The 21559-nt window shown below is 32.8% G+C and overlaps 4 protein-coding genes across 5 annotated transcripts; 2 read left to right on the plus strand and 2 right to left on the minus strand.

The window, feature by feature from the left end:
- Positions 1-2453: 2453 nt before the first annotated feature.
- On the minus strand, positions 2454-3665 carry LOC116774943 (uncharacterized). Its single transcript, XM_032667733.2, has 3 exons — positions 3188-3665; positions 2925-3113; positions 2454-2855 (listed from the first exon to the last, which is right to left on the minus strand). Exons 1-3 carry the CDS (start codon positions 3582-3584, stop codon positions 2575-2577), a joined length of 867 nt encoding a protein of 288 aa, XP_032523624.2. The 5' UTR covers positions 3585-3665; the 3' UTR covers positions 2454-2574.
- A 5027-nt stretch (positions 3666-8692) lies between these two features.
- Positions 8693-10064, minus strand: LOC116774939 (uncharacterized). 2 transcript variants are annotated; one of them, XM_032667726.2, is made up of 3 exons: positions 9656-10064; positions 9166-9573; positions 8693-9015 (listed from the first exon to the last, which is right to left on the minus strand). In XM_032667726.2, the coding sequence occupies exons 1-3, from the start codon at positions 9866-9868 to the stop codon at positions 8872-8874; spliced, it is 765 nt and encodes a 254-aa protein (XP_032523617.1). In that variant the 5' UTR covers positions 9869-10064; the 3' UTR covers positions 8693-8871. The 2 variants fall into 2 exon arrangements, with proteins under 2 accessions (XP_032523617.1, XP_032523618.1); XM_032667727.2 differs by having other exon boundaries at positions 8693-9006; positions 9656-9933.
- A 2593-nt stretch (positions 10065-12657) lies between these two features.
- Positions 12658-13649, plus strand: LOC116774909 (uncharacterized). Its single transcript, XM_032667690.2, has one exon. It carries the CDS (start codon positions 12883-12885, stop codon positions 13603-13605), a length of 723 nt encoding a protein of 240 aa, XP_032523581.2. The 5' UTR covers positions 12658-12882; the 3' UTR covers positions 13606-13649.
- Positions 13650-17108: 3459 nt separating this feature from the next.
- Positions 17109-19001, plus strand: LOC116774914 (insulin-like growth factor-binding protein complex acid labile subunit). The gene is made up of 2 exons (XM_032667696.2): positions 17109-17273; positions 17662-19001. Exon 2 carries the CDS (start codon positions 17662-17664, stop codon positions 18928-18930), a length of 1269 nt encoding a protein of 422 aa, XP_032523587.2. The 5' UTR covers positions 17109-17273; the 3' UTR covers positions 18931-19001.
- The last annotated feature ends 2558 nt before the right edge of the window (positions 19002-21559 follow it).

Raw genomic sequence — 21559 nt, forward strand, 5'->3', positions numbered from 1 at the left:
GAAATATTGTGTTAAGTCGATGAAGGTTTCAGTCGACTTATTTCACACCTTCGAGTACAAAATAAGTATTGTTTGTGGGCCTTTTCATGTTTTTTATGCTTCTAATTAGGCTCAGGGTTAGATTGGTCCATGGTAGAATATTTTTTATATTGAGTGTATAAAGAAACAGCATGCGATTTGGATATACATAGAATATGTACGTATTTATCGATTTTAAGGTTAAGATACTTCGTTATTAATGTTATGTTACAAAAATAGTTGTCTTGAGTATGTTACTTGGCCATTCACTGAAATGAAATTTAATAGCAAAAGTATTTAAGTTTTTTTTTGTTTTCTATTATTATTATGTGTAGGTTAATATTCTATTGTTACATGAATTAATAAAAGATCTTTATTTATTAAACTTGTGCAAGTGAGCTTGTCGAAACGGTTTAATAATAACAACAAGGAAGTCATAACTTTTGTTTCTGTATTAGAAAAAAAAAATACTAAGCATCAAATGTACCAAATTCCCGTCGCTCACGCAAAATATACACTTTTTATAATATTGTAAAAATCATTGTTTTTTTTTTTAATATGTAAGAACCTGTAGATCCCGCGCCGTAAAACCGAGCTATGGAATTAAACATTGTGACAATAACAGAAAACCGTACATCCAATGTCTACAATATTTTTTCACTTTTCCATATTGTAACTGTTTGTTATAACACAGGCAATAATAATAATAATCTTTCACTCTATTCATAAAATAAATTCCAATATATAATAAACATTTTTTTTTATTCGTGCAACTACCCTCGTCTTCCTTCTATGAGATTCGGAATTCACTACGAAAACATGTATTTGAAAACATATGTACTTAGTTACTTTAAATTATGTCAATGACATTTTCCAAATTATTTATTTGTTATATTTTTTTAAATCACATTTTTTTTGTGAAAGGGGGCAAACGTGCTGACGGCCTACCTAATGGAGGTAGTACCGTCAACCATGGACATCCGCAAAAAAATTTGCGGGTGTGTTGCCACCCTTATTTGGGAAAGGGTGGGAAAAGGCAAAGGCCATAAATATTTATTTTTTGTTGTCTTTGCTGTTTTTTTTTTTAAATATTATTTTTTCTAATTGTTCAATAGGCGACGTCTGCAACGCTAAGTAACATTGGTGAGATTTTTATGTGTTTTATGAAAATGTTTGTATAACAGAAGAGAACCACTCGGAAGTTTTATAAGATGAAGAATAAAGAAGTTTAGATAAATCTTTGATATCATAAAATAATCTATTTTATAAAACAATAAAGAATAAAATATAGAATTTTTTGTTTTGACACTTTTTGTAATTTTTAATGTCGTTATTTAAAAATAAATCTTGTCGAAAACATAAAGTGTTGTTACAAAAATTAATATAATTAAATTTAATCCCTAACATAGTTTTAATATTTTTTTTGTAATAAATAATAGAATTAAGTGTTTTTTCTTTTGAACATTAAAATAATGACTCTTTCATGGATGTACCATAGACGTTTGGTACACGTTGTGATACTATTTTTTTATTTTTTATATGTTGAAGTGAAACTTCTTATGCGACTTCCAACAAGGTTGCGTTAAAGGTCTAACGCTCCTGGGAGGGGATAATAAGAGACAGAGCGAGAGGGAATGCGTGACGGTCGAAAGCACGCGGGCTTCAATTGTGACTAGTAAGTAATGTTAATAAAGTTTGTGTTAAAGACACACTAAATTTATTTCTACCCCCTTCCTGTTGTCATTCCAACATTACGAAGTTTAACTTCTTCCGCGCGGACGGACTTCACGCGCAATGGATTTTTGTCCCGTTAATCTACCACTGGCAGACAACTGACGTAACGAGAACTATTAGGTACGTATTTTTATTATTTTATATAAATAATAAACTGACAGGAACGAAGTCGCAGACATAACCACGATAAATTTAACGCACACACAGACGCACATCTACTTAACGAATAATTTCTTGTACATTTGGAAACTTATCGAAAAATTATTAACAAAGATAAGCCTTTTACCGAAAACTAATACCTACTTTATTAATGTAAAAATGTACACTGGTTGTGATTAGTGGATGTCGATTCAAACTAATGTTACGTGTGTTGGCTAACTTTTTAAATGTGACGGTTTTTGTTGCCAACTTCAGTCATTACTTAATGTTACTGGCGGGGTATTTATCATAGCCAGTTAGGTATACTATATTTTTGATAATTATGATTCTGGTTTTCGATTTATTTTTTAATTTCTTGGTTGACATATCTGGAATTAATATAAGCTAGACCATAGAATTTTTCTTACAATGTTCAAATATAATTTAACGTATCTGCCATTGGCAATACAACTGCCAGCGTAATTAGAATTTGTAGATTGATGGTATTAAGGATAGCTCTGTAATTTTTTCGTGTATATCTTTCTGTTATATAAATAATGGAAGACATTTGACAACAGTAATTTATTGTGTTTATAAATAAGGAAATAAATAGTCAATAAATAAACTATCTATACACTATCCGTTCGTTCGTGGGTTTACGTATATACAATGAGGTAACGTGGTTTAAGACGAGCTTGATGATGAGGCGATCGAAGAAACGCTAGAGTAGCTTGGTGATTGGTTTGAAGATGACGAGGAGCTTGATTCTCCGGGATAGTAAGAGCTGTAGGCGAGCTGACTTGGGTCCCATACCCTGGCGTAAGGACCCGAGCTCGCTGGCTCCCACTGAGGGCTGTAGGAATCTTGAGGGGCTGATGCTGGGGTGGATGGTGGTCCGTACTGGTTTGCAGGAGGCCCATATTGAGCGGCGGGGGGAGCTTCAGTAGCCATCATCATTGGCATTGCTGAAAATATCAATCATTAATTATAAAATTTAACACATTATTTTATTTACCATAATTAATTTTCATTACCTCCTTTCTTCATTATGAGGTTGTATACAAGGAATCCAACGACGAGTGCTATGGCCAGTTTACTGAGGATCAGAGCCTTAATGGCCTTGATGCCGATGATGGACACCAGAATGGGCATGAGCGCCTTCATCTTCAGTTTGAGAAGAAGGAGAACTGGCAGCAACAGTTTCTTCTTAAGGATACCTCGAGCTATAAAAGAAGGTTTTATTAGTTATGAGTGAATTAATTGTTTTTTTTTGTGTTTAAATTGTTTCCTAACAAACCTTCGCCATTTTCAGCCTCAGTTTCGGGGAAGTCCACGTCTAATCCTCTATCAGCTCGATAGGAAACCTCCGCGTTTTGGAAAATGAACTCCGGGAGTTGGACTCTGAACTCGTTGGAGTTAAGAATTCTTCCGACGCGGTCGAAGATCACTTTATCTATGTTATTGTCATCGAAGGCCCTGGCTGACTCGGAAGTCACGCCCAGCTTCGTATCCAGGAAAGAGAGGACTTTCACTTTGAGACAGGACGTCGGAGACTCCGTGCCGAAACAATCACTTATAACACTGTTAAGAAGATCATCACTTGTGCTTAAACGAGACGTTTCTATCTCATTGTCTTTGATGGCGAAACCGTTAACCAGGGCCGCTGTAGCCAGGATCAGGTAGGTACACTTCATTTTATAAACCTTTTTTCACTTTGTCATTAGTTTTAATTAATTAGACGTACTCCCCGTCCGGTTAATGGAGCAACAATGATTAAATTTTTCAATGGACTTGGTTTTTATATGTGTTCCTTCGGACAGCACGGCACGCGGCTCCCGGGCGCGGTCGGAATAACAATCGTCATCATACTTGGCAAACTATTTAATTTCATTTAAGAAAGTACGATTGGTGAGAGTGACTGTTATATTAATATTATTATATATATACTTTTTAATTAAAGTATTACGACCCACTTGAACATTGTTATGCTTTCAAACAGCACAGCTAGTGTTGAACGCGGCATTCAGTTGTTTTCGACGAGTAAATAAATATATTTGTATGTTTCATTAATAACCGCAAAATTATGTTTGTGAAGAACAAACTGATTAATGTTGAAGCAAGTGTGAATCAATATGCGAGGAGCGACAACTCTCACCGTCGCGTCGGTCCGTACCTACATATAAATCGCGTTTTTGTAAATTTTGTCACAAAAATATTCTTAGATAATTGTAATTCCGTACGAGCTTTTTATATAACCATTATTCGGGGGTTACGAGATAGTGTTGCGTGTTGATGTTGTCGCGGGCATTGTTTTCGGCGTTCTGATATGTATGTGTTTTTAAAGGGATCTATGAACAATATGCTTTAAAAACGTCATCATATCCGATACAACAAAACAGAACATTTACAATAAATACTATATTTATTTATTATTTATAGTTTTTTTAAACAAAAACTGTGACAATGTTAAAGCTCCTCTCAATGCAACGCGATGGAACCGGCACCCGCACAGTGAATCCATGGAATGCTGAGAAGTTTCTTCTCAATGATGAATAAATACAATACATGTAAATCGTGTTAGCCATCACATTGAAGGAGCCATTTTAAAATATCTGTGTCGTATAACTAACCTATTTTGGAACAATTATAATATTTTAAGCCCTCATAAGTTTATGTGTGATATTAAAAATGTTTTAAATTGAGGATTTTGGTAGAAAATAGTCATCATCATCAGTCTATCAGAGCCCACTGTTGGAAAAAGGCCTCTTCTCACATGGAGAAGGTTAGAGCATTAATCACCATGCTTGCTCAAGACGGGTTGGCGATTTCAATCTTATAATTTGAAATTATAAGACGAGGTTTGCTCACGATGTTTTCCTTCACCGTATGTCAGTGGTGTCTAAATACTCTTAGAAAGTACATATGACTCGGATAAGATCACATTGGTACTTACCAGGTTTCGAACCCGCTCCCTCATGTATGAGAGGCGGGCCTTTTGCCTCCAGGCCACCACGACGTGTAACCAAGAAATTAGTGATGACTCTAAAGTCTAAACTAAATAACTAACTAAACTATGGTTATCATATGCAGTAGTTTAAATTTCAATATAAATTCAAAATTTTGTTTATTTTTTTGTCCCCAAGGATTTAATTTTGCTAAACTAATTAAGTGTAAGGAAAGATATCTTGCAAAGAGTCCAAGGCAAGCCAAGACTGATAAAGTTATGTTAGATCAAAAAACGCTTTATTATTATCTTGTAAAAATTAATGAAATCTAAGATATTCGCGAGTTTTATTCATTTAAATGAAACTAATATTTTTCGGATATAGTACGCGGATTTTATTATTTTAAAAAACATATATACATAATCCCGACGTTTCGGTTACTTTTCAGCAACCGTGATCACGGGCGGACGAGTAAAAATTATTTGATATTGATAATAACAAAAATAAAAAAAAAAAATAGTTTTTCAATACTACTAATAAAAATGTCTTTACGTTTGTATGAAGTTTCTGAAATGATTTTTTTATCAGAAGAGAGTATTGAACTCTTACAAACCATTTAGGAGTCGGAATTTAATTTCCAGGAAAAGTTTCTTTTAAAAACTAAGAATTTTTTTACAAATTAAGAATATTAATATTGGACAATTTAAAATGAAAATAATTTATGGTAAAAACGTTGTCACAAATTTTTCGAAGGTGTTATTTTTTGCTACACATTAATACTGTTAAAAATATTAACTAATAAAAGATTCTCGTCAACATGTCGAGGAATAATAAAAGTCGTGATAAAAATTCTTTAGTATACTCAGGACGAAGAAAACTTTAGTTCACAGAGACGAATAATAAAACAGTGAGTACTCATTGAAATTGTCTGTCGAACGTCCATTGATAATTTATTTATTTTTTTTATAATATATATAAAACCTTTTTTTAAATCATGTTTACATTTTGTGGGGAGTATTCTACTAGGAAAGTGAAACTCATTGCTTAACAAAAAGCTCGCGTGTATTTCTGTTGACTCCTCATTATGCAATAAGGGTTGGAATCTATTCTGTATGTCAACCGCGCCGCCATTTGCATTAGCCGCCATGTCCGGATTGTGAAATTACTGTTTCACTTCCGTTTGGCGGCCATTGATGTTTGTAATAAATTTTTATGTTTGCATACTTTGTTTGATAGTAATTAAGAAATATTAGTAGTATATATTTAGTATGACTTTGACTATTTTTAATAAAATAATGTTTATAGTGCCGTCAATTAGCAGAAGATTTAAAAAGATATCAAATAGATTTATTCTCTTTTAGTTTTATTTTTAAAAAAAAGCAATTATAATCTAATCGAATCATATTAAAATACTGTTTACACATCTCTGTTTATTTTTATTTTCATAAATTTTTTAAAAAACAATTTTTTCAATTAAAAATATTTATTATTTAAATAATGTTTACAGTAACCATATATTGTCGTAGCAGCTTCTTCTGTAAAAATATTTATGTTATAGTAAACATTGTTATTTAAGGGGGTCGTTAATGATTTAACTTATATATTATAAATAAACAGCCCAGTTAGATAACATTGGCTGTATTCTACATACCGTAGTCTCGTGATCGAAATACTAATGTCAGACATCGATATTACTCTCGTTCTTGGCGCAGATTGTTTTTCAAGGAATAATATGCTTTAAATTTAAGATATAGAGGACATAATCGATTGATTATTAATACGTATCATTTGATACTAACTACAAGCGTGGCGTTTTTTTTTTCTAAAAGACTTTGTTATTTCTACAAAGTTTTTGTAAAGGCCATTTCCAAGTCCAAGACTCAAAGTACATAAGTATGATTCCGATTTCGTAAACTCCATAACTATGACAATTATTATAATTTAGAATATATGCATTGAGAATAGTAGTTTTGTTTTATAATTTAACCTATTTAACGCATCAAATATACATAGTTAATGAAAATTCTGGACATTTTTCGCTTGGGAAAAAGTTATTAATTTACATTAAAAATTAATTTCGATTTATGTTTTGTAAATTTCATTACATGAATGACATGACATAAACCTATGTATATTTAAGCTAAAGAAATAATCTAAAAACTTTGGCAGATGGCGGCAAAAAAGTTAAATCTAGTTTGTGGTCAACCTTAGCTATAATCTGTGTTAAGTTTTAAGGCTTCTTCAGTGGGTTAGTAGGGCACCAGCTAAGGATATCCTGAGCTGGGCAGAATCATAATTAGACCCTAAGGGGAAGCCATTGGCTTCATACCTTAGCATAACTGTAACGACCTATTTATCGTTTTATTATGTATATTTTGACGTGAGTATGACATTTGCTATATACGTGTCCGTTTAGTAAATGACAAGAACAATTTTGAATCATAGCGTTATATTAAAAGTAGCTTTTAAAAGTTTCTGGTGTCGTCACTAAACTGTCAAAAATACAAAAAGATATTTTACGTAATCGATATTTTGACATATATCATAAAAGTCACTGTCACCATACTTTTTTTATTTCATTTATGTTTACTTTTTATTGTCCCCTTATCTAAGATGAAAAGTTATATCACTTTAAAATAACAAAAAAATATTGGAAATAACTATTTATAGCATTCTAAACTACGGTTTTTCTAGAGCTAATATGTATTTTTTTACTTGGAATTGAATTTATGTCCAACATATTATTCTCAGCGAAGACGGAGGAGGTTATATAGGTTATATTTTTATAGTACGCTGCTTCGTATCAACCTTATACTATCATAAAACTGAAAGCTATTTCAACATGCAAACTCCTTTATAATAAATAAATTTTATATATCTATACTTTGTAATGATGATTTTTTGAAACCATTTTATATAGATATCAATGAAGTCACTTTCGTTTACTTGAGAGTTATCGGAAGTGTTTATTAATAGTATTTCACTGTAACAATAAAAATAAAGATTAAAAGCAGTTGAAAATAGCGTAATAAAGTTCTCTTCGGTGTACTTTTTTCATTAAAAGTTTCAAAGACTTTTAAATTTTGTATATAAGGTTATAGTGTGTTTTCGATCAAATTTATGTTTAGATATAAAAAAAAAAATATTTATCGATACAAAATAATAGCTTGAGTTAAAGTCAATCGGGTAAATTTATTAATTATAAATTGTGATTCTTCTTAATTTTATTATACAACACTACCCTATTACTTGGTATTAAAACTACACCTTAAAATTTTTCGCCTGTGACTTAGTTTTTATAAATCACATATACACAAAAAATTTTTTTATGTTACATAATCTTACAAATGATATCATTTTAATATACATATGAATAATTTTATATTTTCCCATAAACGTTATAAAACATGGTCACAACTTAAGTAAACAGGTCTTTTAGTGTGATGTTAAGTGTCGATAAACGTTGATTTTTCGTTTCAATTCAAAAAGGTTTTTCATCAAAAATGATTTATTTACGATACATTTTTAAATTATTATAAATTCTAACACGGCTTTCTATTTCCTTATCCTTTTAATTGGTATTTAACAAATGTAGTGTGACCTTCATTTCGCATTCTCTGCAAAGTGTGATTGGAATTCGTATCAGCTTTCAGTAGAAAGTTTAAGGATGTATTAAAATCGTAGTGATTTTCATAAATCTTTGTATGTTACGTGTATTTTTTTTATTGCGTATGTAAAATCAGTTAATTTTACAAGGGATGTGAATATCTGCTGTGTTTAAGTTTTTTTTTTTGAATAAATAAAGTCTAATATTCATTGTTAAAAATGAGGTTTTTAATAAACAAAAAATGTATATATATATATTTTTATAATGATTTATTTAAACAATAAATTACATTCACACATCCAAAGAAACATTCGCACAATTAAATAAATAATTCTCACACTATTTACATTCACGGTTTCGTAAAACCTTTTTGGTTTCTACCCGCTGGGGTTATCGGAATTCGGTTTTGGGTCTAGCGAGAGGAAGCCTTTATTGGTAAGCGTTGTAAGCGAGTTCCTGGGCCAATTCCTGGGGCTCAGTCTCCCTCCTGTGTCTGGTTGCAGCGTACGCGGCATCCCATGGACCGTGAGCGGCGATCTGGGGATGAGTGTTGTCCGCAGCAATCTGGGTAAACTATAATGTTATTTGTGGATAAAATCCCGGAGTTAGTTAGGCTTTAGGCCGTTCGAAATGTTAATGACTTGGTGCGAACAGAGTGCGGTATGTATTGTGCTTGTGCGGACACAAATAATTTTAATTATTTATAATTTAATTGAAACTTACCTTCTTGCACAATTGGAAGATAGCCAGGGCGACGGAGACGACGAAAGAGAAGAAGGACAGTTGGAGGGCGTTCCATGCCTTCAGTCCAAGAACACCGATCGCCAGAGGGATGAGGGTCATGGCTTTAAGGAGTAAGAACACGAGGATTGGGACGATGATCTTCTTTAGCTTGGCCTTGCGAGCCTCACCGACAGCGCGCGCTCCTTCCTTGGCGAACTTAATGTTCAGTGACAGTTCATCGTTGTCCAAGTTCCTAGGGCTGACGGTGACTTTGGTGTCGACGAGAGGGAGCTGGAAAGTGACGTCGTGTGTCTGGATGTAGCTCTCGACGGTGTCCATAAAATCTCCGGAAGATCTGCCAGTCGTCGCTTCAGCGCCATTCTTAGTCACCTCAACTGCGTCGGAGATCTGGAAACATTAAATTTATTGAATTTTGGATTAGAATTCCGGTGTAAGTGGTTCCGCAAAATTGTTTCAAAACTGTACCAACCTGGAATGAATCTTTCTTGAAGATGCTGTCCAGCAGAGACATAACCTTGTACTTAATGCAAGCGGCGGGGTCAGATCCTTCGGCGCAACCTGATCTCATCTCCTCCACCATGCCGTCCATCGAACTTCCCTTCCAGAATTCAGATTTGGGAGGCTGGGCCATGGCGCTCCCGAATAACGCGATAACCAAACACACCACTTTCACGGAAGCCATCTTGTTTTTTTTCTCGAGTGGTGTTGACTGGAGGACGATCGGTGAGTTTGTGATAGTTTCGTCAAGGATCCAATGGCTTTTATACAGCTATTTCAAATTCAGAACGTTGTCTCTGGTTCCGGTACGGATTGTCTTGGTATGTACCACTCAAACGTGCACTTACACTCTTTTTCCCTTGACCGATCCAAGTGTAAGGGAAAGCTATTTGATACGAATACTCTGACATGTTAGAGTCAGAAAGTCCTAAGTCCCAACAACGCTGCTTGTTATACAAACATTTTAGAAACGTAACAGTTCAGCGATGATTCTGTTGTTTGTGACACCATACCCCTATTAGTTGAGCGTGATCCAGTCGTTTTGTCTTTGTCTGACTTTCGTTGAGGTGCTGGTGTGTGAAAGGGATGTGGTGTGTGTGTGAAGAGGTGCCTGTTTTATATGGACGGGCGGGCGCTACGCACGCGCATGTTGCATACGGAATGGCGTCTAAATTACTATCACTGAACTTGTCGCCTCAGAGATAATGTCGTCTTAATCCCCCTATTATATTTATATACTACATTTCCTGTAAATGCTTAGTAATTTTAATCCATTGTTACGTTTATTATTATAATGACGTGATGTATTTAAAAAAAGCAGTTTAAATTTAACCGATACTTTTAATAATATTTTAATATCCAGCCCAAGATATAGTGAAGTAGAACGTAATTCACAAATGAGCAGGCATAATTAATACATTTAAGTAACTAAGTATTTCATGTATGTTTTTTAAGGGAATTAAGAAATAAATATACTTTATTGGTTTGTGGGGGAACTTTTTATACTTTTGAATTATCCGTTTTTGCGAGTACTTATGTTATTTTTATGAAACCTATTTTCGAAAACCGTCGTTTATGATCTTTGCTTTTCTTTTAGACTGTCCATTAAATGAACTTTCACATAGAAAAGTATCACAAATATATATATATATATATATATATATATATATATATATATATATATATATATATATACTTTACTCGTGAATTGAACAAAATATTAATTATGTATTTCTTCATAACGAATTTTATTCATATAAATTTACATTTAAACACAGTTCGCAGTGCGACAATATTCACAAAATTTTAAAAACTTAAAACGCAGGCGAAGCTGCCGTCAAAAGCTAGTGTTAAAAATAAGTTGATTTAACAATTTTAAATTCAGATGATAGCAAATTTTAATAATAGCTCGTAATCACTAACTGATATTTTGCAATATTTTTTTTCTAACATTTTCCCGCGGTTTTTTTTAATAACCTGTTAAATTACTTCGGAATTATGTCATCATTACTTGTAAGGTGCAATGTAAATAATTATAGTAAATTCTAAAAGTCTGTTTTTTTCACTTTTTCATGTATTTTAAATAAAACAAAGTGAGACTTATAAGCGTTATATCCAATTAATGGGAGTATTTTATTTGTTTTACAATTTTCTTACAACGTTTGATACATTTTGCCTTAAATACATTTTTCAGAATTCGCATATGTTGATTATTAAGAAACTAAACTTTCAATGTTCAATGTAAACCGCAAAAAAAATAACGAATGATCTTTTTCATTTCCTTTCTTTTGTTTAATTTGTAACAAAACTAAAACTTAAAGTGTTACCTATAAAAATCAATTAGTTCTTAACAATCACTTTCTCCAACAGCGGAACTCAATCAATATCGGTCTAGTAATTAGTATGCCGATCGCAAGTCCCGCCTGGCACATATATAATAGCTATCTCAACGAGGCTACCGTCAAGTTAAAAGTTTTAAAGAGGGTCAACGGACGTTTTTGGTAACTATAGAGCATAGTACAACCAAGTCAACTATTAGCAATGCTCTGTGCATGTTTTGGAATTCTAGAAATCATTCCTTTATTTCAAATTAATTTTGACTTTAAGTAACGTTTTTTGTATTAATTATATTTATTATTTTGTTTATTTGTATGCACATCATACATATATATATATATATATATACAATAAATAATTAGTTTATATGTAATATATAAAAGCGTAGACTTAAAAACAATCGTTGGTTTCAATCCAGCGACTGAAATGTTTTTAATAATAATAATAAAAACAGTATTGCTTTCTACGATTTTTGTATTAATTTTTATATAGGACCAAAACATTTCCTAAAAATAATTTCTATATCATTAAATTTCGCATTTTAAGAGTAATTGTAGTTTATTATAATCTGTGAAGGTTATATAATCCATAGCACAGCATATGAACAGTCCAAAAAAAAATACATATTTTAATTAAAAAAAAGTTTATTTAGATACAAACTCTTTCTAATGCTTCCGTTCTATAAATATTTAATTAATAAAATAATAAAAGATGAAGAAAAGTATAATCATTTAATTCCTTCACGCTCCTTTACGTTCCTCAGAGGTTTAGCCAATATTATAAAGTTAAAAAAAATATCTAAAAAAACATGATGTATCGGGTAACTAAGAAGTAAAACAAGCAATAAAAATATTTAAAATCCATTTGTTATGTTTTTCACGTCAGAGAAATGTCGTGTCAAATTAAAAAAAAAATCTATTATTATAACCTAATTTAGTTTATATATTACGTCAAAAGAAATGGCTGATGTGTGGCTGAAGAATAATTTAAAGAATTCTGTCAATTGATAACTTTAATTAATTTAATCGCTATCTCGAACAGCGCCATTAACCTAGTACATTTTCCGTCTGCCTTAGTCGGTTTATTTACACTAGTCAGCGCCGTTCAAACACTTGACTAAATATGACTTCACAGTTCAATGCAAACTGCATTCAAACCTACGCGGATTCCTTTGGTACGTAATAATAAATTCATTGCCACACTTAGGAAGTGGTGACTGGTGACGAACCAAAACTTTGGAGCGAAACCTACACTAATATGGTTATCGTTAAGTACGTAAACAGTTCAGTTCGTCGTATGTCACCACGCTGCGTGGAGGTGGTGACAGAAGTAGTGGCACATTAGTACATCATAAAGTCGAACATGTCTAAGATGAACGTCACCAACTTTGATAACAGAACAGGCAGTCCGTTTAGGAAAAACGGTGACCAACAAGTTGAGGTCCAAGAGGTAGTTTTACAGAAAACCAATCAGGACATCCAGAAGAAAAACAACGAGCTGTTGCAGAAGGCTAACAAGATAACAGCTGTATATCAGTCACATAAACCCAGTTCCGGTTACTTCACGGAGGTTGTCACGCATGGAGCGTTCACAGCGAAGAAAGAAAAAGAGATGTCACCAAAGCCAGAAGTGAATCCAAATTCAAAAACCAATAAATCCCCTCTCGGCTTCCCGTCATCAGCTAACGACCTGGCCTTGGACGCGAAAACTGACCTCGAGTCAGATCCAAACATATCCAAGGAAGTTAAAGATAAGGTAATCCAAAAATTATTCGCTTTAGTGTCAATGGTGCAACACACTTACGAATCAAAGGTACGAATAATGACCGAATTCGACAAATACAAAGACTCCCATTACAAAAACGAAATACGCAGAGAGAGGGAACACTCGGAACAGCTGTACAAACTTAACATGAACTTCCAAAACGAAGTGATACAATCAATACAGCAGTTGAAGAGCGAGATGGATCTAACAAAAATTTCAACTCAAGACGAAGCATCAGGTCTTAGGAACGTGTCCATAGGCTATGACTCCGGGTCGTCACAGACATTCGACAGTCATAGAAATATCGACGGAAACGACTGATCCATAATATAAAAATGTTTAGTAATAAATCTATAATAAATTTATCGGCTTTTCTTTTATTTTTTATATTTGATATAAATGTAAATAAGTGGTTCATTACAAAGGACTCGGTCGAGCTTGTTTTGGTTTGGGTGTTATTAGGATGTATTTTTAGCTTTGCTTTATTTTGTATGTATATTCTGTTTTTTGTGTAAATGTTGTTTCTTCGTTAAGAAATACCAACGGAATGTCTATTATAATATAATGGATAAGCTGTATTTATTTTCAATGATTCAATAGTCATTTATAGATGCTTACGACAGAAACAGAATGATCGTAAGTCATTACTGACGTGTGTGTACGTGGCTGTTGTATGTATTTATGTGTGTGCGCGTGTGTATGTTTTATGTTTGTGTGTGTGTGCGTGCGTGCGTGTGTGTGACTTTTTAATACATTTGTACCTTTAATGAGCCTCAACGTATGAACCAATTTATCGAAGAATGACTATACTATAAGGTTTAAGATAAGTGTTTTTTTGAACGATGAAAATTACTTAAAATATTTCTTTTTAGTTGTAAAGACAGTTGACACTTCACCTGCTTTTTCATCTGCATCATGTAACAATACTGCATTCCCAATTTTCAGCACCTGCCTCGTCTTTCAGCTTTATGGAGCTGTCTTAGTGATTTATAGATCAAGGATGTTCGTGATTAAGAGGGTTTTGATGAAATAATAGAGATGTAAATATGAGTGATGGTTATTGATTTTATAATTAAGATAATATTACTGTATGACTATAAATAAAATAAATTAATATATATATAATTTTATATCATTTTGAGTATGTGATATAAAATTATCAAATATTTATCTAATGTATGAAGAAGGCTGTAGAGGAAATTATACATATATATTCTATTTTTTTCTTATAATTTTCTTATAAGAAAAAAAAGTTTCTTTTAATATAGTTCTTATATTATAATTTTTTTAAAGAAACTGAAACGCGATAATTCGGAGGTTGCAGGTTCAAATCCTGAAAAAATTCCCATTGCATACTTCATATTGAACTTTATTGAAAATTTGAAAAATTGGCATAAAAAGCAGACATACGTAGTAGATTATAAACGATGACGTCATCTCTACGGTCATAGTTATAAAGAGTGGTCTAAATAAAAATACAAATATATGTAACAAAAAGGCACGATAAGCGTAACATGACAGCTGGTAACAAATCGGTATAAAACTATACATAGACCGATTCTCGCACTACAGAGACTTGAAGAGAGCTAGTCTAGACTCAGCGTTGGTAATCAACGAATGGTTATATATAAATCAACAATGTCTAGGGAAATTACATGAAAGACTTCCCGACTTAAAAACTATTAACTGTATAAAAAAAGTTTGTATATTAAATATTTTCTTCTCCACCACTTGTTTCCAAATTCAAAAAAATAAAAAAAAAAACTCGTTTTGAAACAAAACAATGTTAATTATTCAAATTTGGCCGTCGAAAAATTAGTTCATGTTACAATAAAACAGTGAAGTTCTGAAAAATTTAAAGTGATTACACATATTCTTCTTTTCATCAATTTACCTAATTTCAACGCGTGTTACGTCTATTGTTATGTCACGTCGACATTTGTCAAGGGAAGAGCAGATTAGAGCTGTAGGCATGTTGGAAGCAGGCGTTATACATAGCGTGGTTTGCTGAAACTCTGCAAACCGACCAAAATGTAATCTCCCGGTTTCGGTCACGATGTCGTGCTACAGGCGATGTCGCTGAACGGCATTCAAGTAGATATCGCATCACCACTCCTAGACCGTTTTCTTCAAAATATCGCTAGGAGATAACACAGTATTACAGCTATGCAAATGGTTCAAAGGCTGCAATCTGACCACCAATTGTTGGTTAGTGACCAAACTGTTAGAAGAAGATTACATGAAGCTGGTCTTCATTCTCGCAGACCACCTCGGGTTCCAGCTTAGCGGCGTGGCGATCGCGGACGAAGACTATTGTGGGCTCGAGAACATTTCGCATGGAGTGACGAGCAATGGTCCATGGTGCTTTTTTCTGATGACTCTCGGTTTGCATTTCATCCGGATTGACGAAGATTAACGGTTTGGTGATTCCTGGTAGACGAAGTCGTCTCCAGCATCCACAAGAAGTCCATTTATATCAAGGCGGCACTATTATGGTTTGGACTGATATTCGTGTCGGTGCGCGAATCGATCTCATTTGGATAAGAGGGAACGTGAATGCACTGAAATACCGCAATGAGGGAGTGGACCCTGTGATTATCCCACACAGGGTACTAATGGGCCAGGACTTCCAATCCACGCACGATAATGCTCGTGCCCATACGGCTGAGCTGGTATCAGCTGTGCTTAGGGAACATGAAATCAGGGTTATGGACTGGCCTGCTCAGTCCTCCGACATGAATCCCATTTAAGACGCATGGGACATGTTACAACAAAGAGCTATGGTAATTTTTTCTCCAAATTTGGTTACAGAAGACCAATTTTTCCTGCACTTGAAAAGAACCTGGGGCTAGATACCACAGCTCGAGTTGGATAACTTAATATTTGAGCATGAATAACCGATGCCGAACTCAAATTAATGTTAGGGGAGGAAATACTGATTATTACGTTTAATTTAATGCCTTCTTTTTTTATTCTATGTTTTTCAAAATCCATTATGTACAAGGTAAAAATTACACCCATAAATAAAGTCACAAAAAATTAAATTAAAAATCTTTGATGCATCTCTTTTATGTATTGCAAGTATAAACCATAATATTAACTTAAATTTCATTTATTATTGTTTTAACAAAATATATACAGAATTTTATATAATAAGGTACAAAAATAAAATATCCCTAGGCAATGTTGATGTGTATAGTATATTACCATTACTTGATATTCTCTCGTCCCGACCGTATCCACTTACAAAATACCGGTTATAAAGAAAAACTATAATATTAATATTGGGAATTATAAAAAAAATTATAAACAATCGTAAGCTATCTAAAACGCGGGCAACACCGAGTTCAAGTTGACATTTTATAAAATGGTGATGTAATAAAAAATTAAAACGACCTACACAAAAAAAGTTTTATATTAAAACGTGTTCACTAACAAATATAACAACATTATAAACATATATGTATTATGAACATTTATTTATATGGTAACACAGAAATATACTATTCTCATTAATAAGATAACATATAATATTAAAATAATTAAGTTGTGGAAAATAAATTTACATGTATTAAAAAAATCGGAAACACGTATAATATATATAACATTTTCCTTAACGCTTACAATCTTAATTTAAAAACTGTCTATTCAATAAAAAAAAATAAAGACAATATATTTTTATTTATGAAGATTTTAGTTGTTATTTTTTTTAAATGGCGTCTCAATAGTTTGTAATGCAATTAAAAATGTTGTTATTCATATTGCTATACTGTTTTCAACTTCTTGACAGACATGTTTTTAGTGAATCTGTTAAAAAAATTACAATAAGTATACAACAGACAGTTGCCGTTTCGTCCAGTACTTGCTCCGCCTCCGCACGGACTGTTGGGGAGTAAAATATTATAAGGTTTTAGACAAAGACAGAATCGTATGTGTTTTTTAACATAGAGTTTTGGTTATACACGAATAAAGTATTGGCGCTGTGAGAGGTGGGTTATTTTTATTTTTTATAATAACACTAACAATAATCGGGTTTGTTCAAATAACTCGTTGATTTGTTTTCGTATAGGGAAGTCCCGAGATCTGACATATAGGATTTACTCGTTAATTGAACTTAATATATATATATGTAGATTAATCATATAAATATATCATTGACAAACGCAAACCAATTAATATTGATGGTCATTCTTTCTTTTATTAACTAACTTCGAAAAAAGTAGTCCTAAAATTCGTTTTTTTTTTTTGGTTTTTTGGAAATTATTTATTTTTTTCTGTAACAAAATATTTACACTGTTAACTTAATATTAGCTGATGGCATTTGTTTTTAAATAAAAGTAAACGTAATAATATATATTACGACTTTTTTTTTTTCAGATGGAACTTACTAAATATTTTTGGTTTTGTCTAACATGGTCCCTCATAAAAGCGGCACCACAATGTAAATATAAAGCTGATAAACAAACAGAATTAGTTTGCACATCTTCAGAGGAAGATTTCATCTTAACGAGAGGACTCGTCTCCGATAACAATAGGACGAGCGCTGTCACTCTCAGAGGCTGTAGAGTATCTGGTGTGGAGTATGAGGCATTCGAGAATATGGCTTCGCTGAAATATATTGACCTCTCACAGAACAATATATCCGAACTGAAGCTAGGTGTTTTGGACGACATTAAAACGGTCACACACTTAAATTTATCACGCAATTCGTTATCAAAGTTTCCGCTTGGCTTATTTGACCAATTGCCGGATCTTTCTACGCTCGATCTGACCAATAACCTGTTGGAGAATATTGAATTAGGTGTGTTTGACCCTTTGGAAAAATTAAAACATCTCAGTTTATCCAACAATCTGCTGCGCGGTGATAATATAAATCCATATATATTTGATAGGAATTTCCATTTGATGTATTTGGATTTGTCCAGGAACCGTTTGACTTCTGCCCCCTCTCATCTCCTGAACGCGCTCCAAGTTCTGGAAACCCTGGTATTGGATAAGTGTCTGCTCAATGATGTGCCGCTGTTTGTTATGAAAAATAACCTGAAATCTCTAAAGACACTTTCCCTGGCGAGCAATCATGTTAGCAAAATTGACGACCCATTGATGTTTCTTAATGTAGATAACCTTGAACATTTGAACTTGGCAGATAATAATATTGCAACAATAGAGGGAAGCGTCTTCAAAACGCTAAAAAAACTGAAGTCGATTACTCTACGAGGTAATAAACTGACAGCATTACCAGCAGAGCTGTTCCAGGACATGAAGGATCTAGCAAACATCGACTTATCGCATAATACAATTTCGACCATCAACGTCAACAGCTTCCGTGGGACGTCAGTGAAGAATTTGAACCTAGCCAACAATAAGCTGACATATTTGACAAGTAACTTCTGTTTGGAGTTGAGGAACTCCGGGGCCAAGTTGACCAAATTCTACTTCAACCAGAACCCCTGGCAGTGTGCGTGTTTGAGGGATATTGTTGATGAAGTGAAACGACTGGCTATCGCTTACAACAGCAGACAATATGACGGGAGCCAACCCGTGTGCGTCACGACCGAGGAGTTCAGCTGCAAGAGACATGACAGTTTCAATAGTGTTTACATTAAAATGTTTGATAACTTAGTTGTGAATACACAAAACTTATAGTTTAATAACTCGCAGTGTTAAGACAAATGAGGATATTTAAGAGGACGTATTAAATGATTCTGTTTAAGCGATACCGTTTTTTGTTTGTTTAATTGCGTATTAAAATTTATTCGAGGTGAAGAGATCAGTAACCGAAACAAAGACTATCTACACGTTAGTGAAATATAAGAAAGTAGTCAGTGAATTATTGCAATTAAAGTGAGGGACTGTTTTGGTTCTGTATGTGATTTTTGTTTGATCATAATGTTAGTTTAAATTAAAAGTCAGATTATCTGAGATGGTTGTTCAACGTCTAATACCTGATAATAAAATTTTTGTTAAATTTTTTCTTAATGATCAATATTTAATAATGAAAATTGTAAATAAAAAACAGTTTAATCCAAATTCGTTTATGTAACTAATTAGTTATTCTGTACGATTAGTATTTTTGAAGTGCAACCTCTTATTCCAGCAAGGTTGCGTTAAAGGTTTTACGCTGAGGGAGAGAGATAGAAAGATACATTAATGTAGATAGTAGGAGAGAGAAAGAGAGTGAGTCGGCAGATTCCAAGAACATGATTATTCTTGCTATGCAGCGAAGTAAACAGAGCGTCGTGAAATTAGCTAAAATAGTTACTTGTTGTTCTACATTAATTTATTTATAATATTCTTATTTTTTTTATAGGCCATTATTTTTTTTTAAATATAGTGGATGAGAATTTTATAAAATGGGTGACAACAATCCCATAGACAATGCGAGGGATAAGGTTACGTCTCTTGTGAATACTAGTTGATTGTTAGGTTTCGTCTCATTTATCATGATATCATGGTAAATGTTATAGATCTGAATGTTTCTTACCTACAAAATGATAATTAAAAGGTGCGATCAATTTTGAACCTTAAGCGATGTTAATAAAGTTCGTCTTAAAGAAGCAAAATGACTTCATTGAAATCAATTTCTACCCTCGCCTGTTCTCATTTTCACATTCCGAAGTTTCGCGTATTTCGCGCGGAGGGACTCTTTATTTTTTATAGCATTTCTTATTATCAACACGCTGGAACATCTTAATTTCAATAAAGACCTCCAAATGTCAATTAAAATGTGAATAAATAACTTTGATTATGATTACAAATTTTCAGTAGAGATTTTTATGAAAAATCCGCGTCTTTACCCAACACACACCCGGTACCATGAATAAGGACGCCGTTGTTTGTGCTTTCTAATTATTGTATGTTATTAATTACTGGGAAATTTGTTTATGATTATTGATGTTAAAATTCTTATGCGACATTCAACAAGTTTGCGTTAAACGTTTCACGCTGAGGGAGAGAGAGAGAAAGATACGCAAATGTAGAAAGCGGGACAGAGAAAGAAAGTGAGTCGGTAGATTCCAAGCACACGCGCATGGTATTTTTACTATGCAGCGTAGTAAACAGCGTCGTGAAATTAGCTGAAATACGTACTTCTTGTTCTATATTAAAATTAATAAATATTTATAGTGTTCATTTCTTTTTTTTTTAAGTTGAATTTCATACACATGTAGGGCAGTATTTTATTTTCAAATTTAGTGGATAGGATTGTTTACAATTACAAAGACTCAGTTCTTCCGCGCTGTGGAACTCCACTCATAATTTTTTGTATAAATTTTATATTCTTTGATTGATTGAAGATATCATATAATATATAAAATATATTTATTTTAAATCATAATTGAAAATCGAAAATTTATACGTACAAAAAGTAAATATTTTAATAAGCGCCATCTAGTAATAAACAGTAAACTCTGTTTAAACAAGTAAACTAATTACGTGGATTTTTAGTTTGACATACGACCAACAGATGGACGTTTTTAAGTATATAAAAGGCAAGGTTTCAATACGTCAACTAAGAATTATTTCTAAATAAAAATAGATTATAATGAATTCTGATTCATTAATTTCTGCTAGTTTTTATGGTGTATTTTAATATAGAGTCTTCGTAAAAACATGTGGAATAATTTTAAGCCATATAAGATATTAATGTTATTAGTTTTAACTTTAAAATGGCCAGCTGCGGACAATTCCGATTCTTTAACCTCAATTTATTGCTAATTAGGCCATCTCGTAATCGTTTTAGACAATATCATAACTGATGGACCTCACAGGCCGGCGCAAAAAATCACAAATACCACGTGCAAGAAATTTATAAAATAAACATCTGCGAAATCGACCTTTTTTACAAGAATTTCTTTGGCGTTTAAAAAACTAGAAGATCGTTTTTTTTTTTTCACAGATCACATATCGAGCATATTCGTTCGCAGAGTGCGGTTCAAATTAATATACAAGGTGTTTGAAAAATATGGTCAATGTTTTTTTATTGAGGAATCAATTTAGTACTTGCGCTTTTTAATATAGAAAATTCAAAATAACCACGAGAAATATATCACTAAATTCGTTTATACAAAAAAACGATAGAATATTTGTACAGATAATAATTTTATTAAGTTTTCTCCAAAAAAAAAAAAAAAAACTTAGCATCCTATAAACTATTTAGTTATGATATGTCAGGTAAAGCGAAAAGTTTTTTTTTTAATAAACGATTCCTCAAAGGCCTTAATTATCTGGCACGAGATCGCATTTTTTTACGGATCGGCCCTTCCGCGCCATTTGG

Source organism: Danaus plexippus, chromosome 23 (genome assembly GCF_018135715.1).
Source record: "Danaus plexippus chromosome 23, MEX_DaPlex, whole genome shotgun sequence".
NCBI classification, from domain to species: domain Eukaryota; kingdom Metazoa; phylum Arthropoda; class Insecta; order Lepidoptera; family Nymphalidae; genus Danaus; species Danaus plexippus.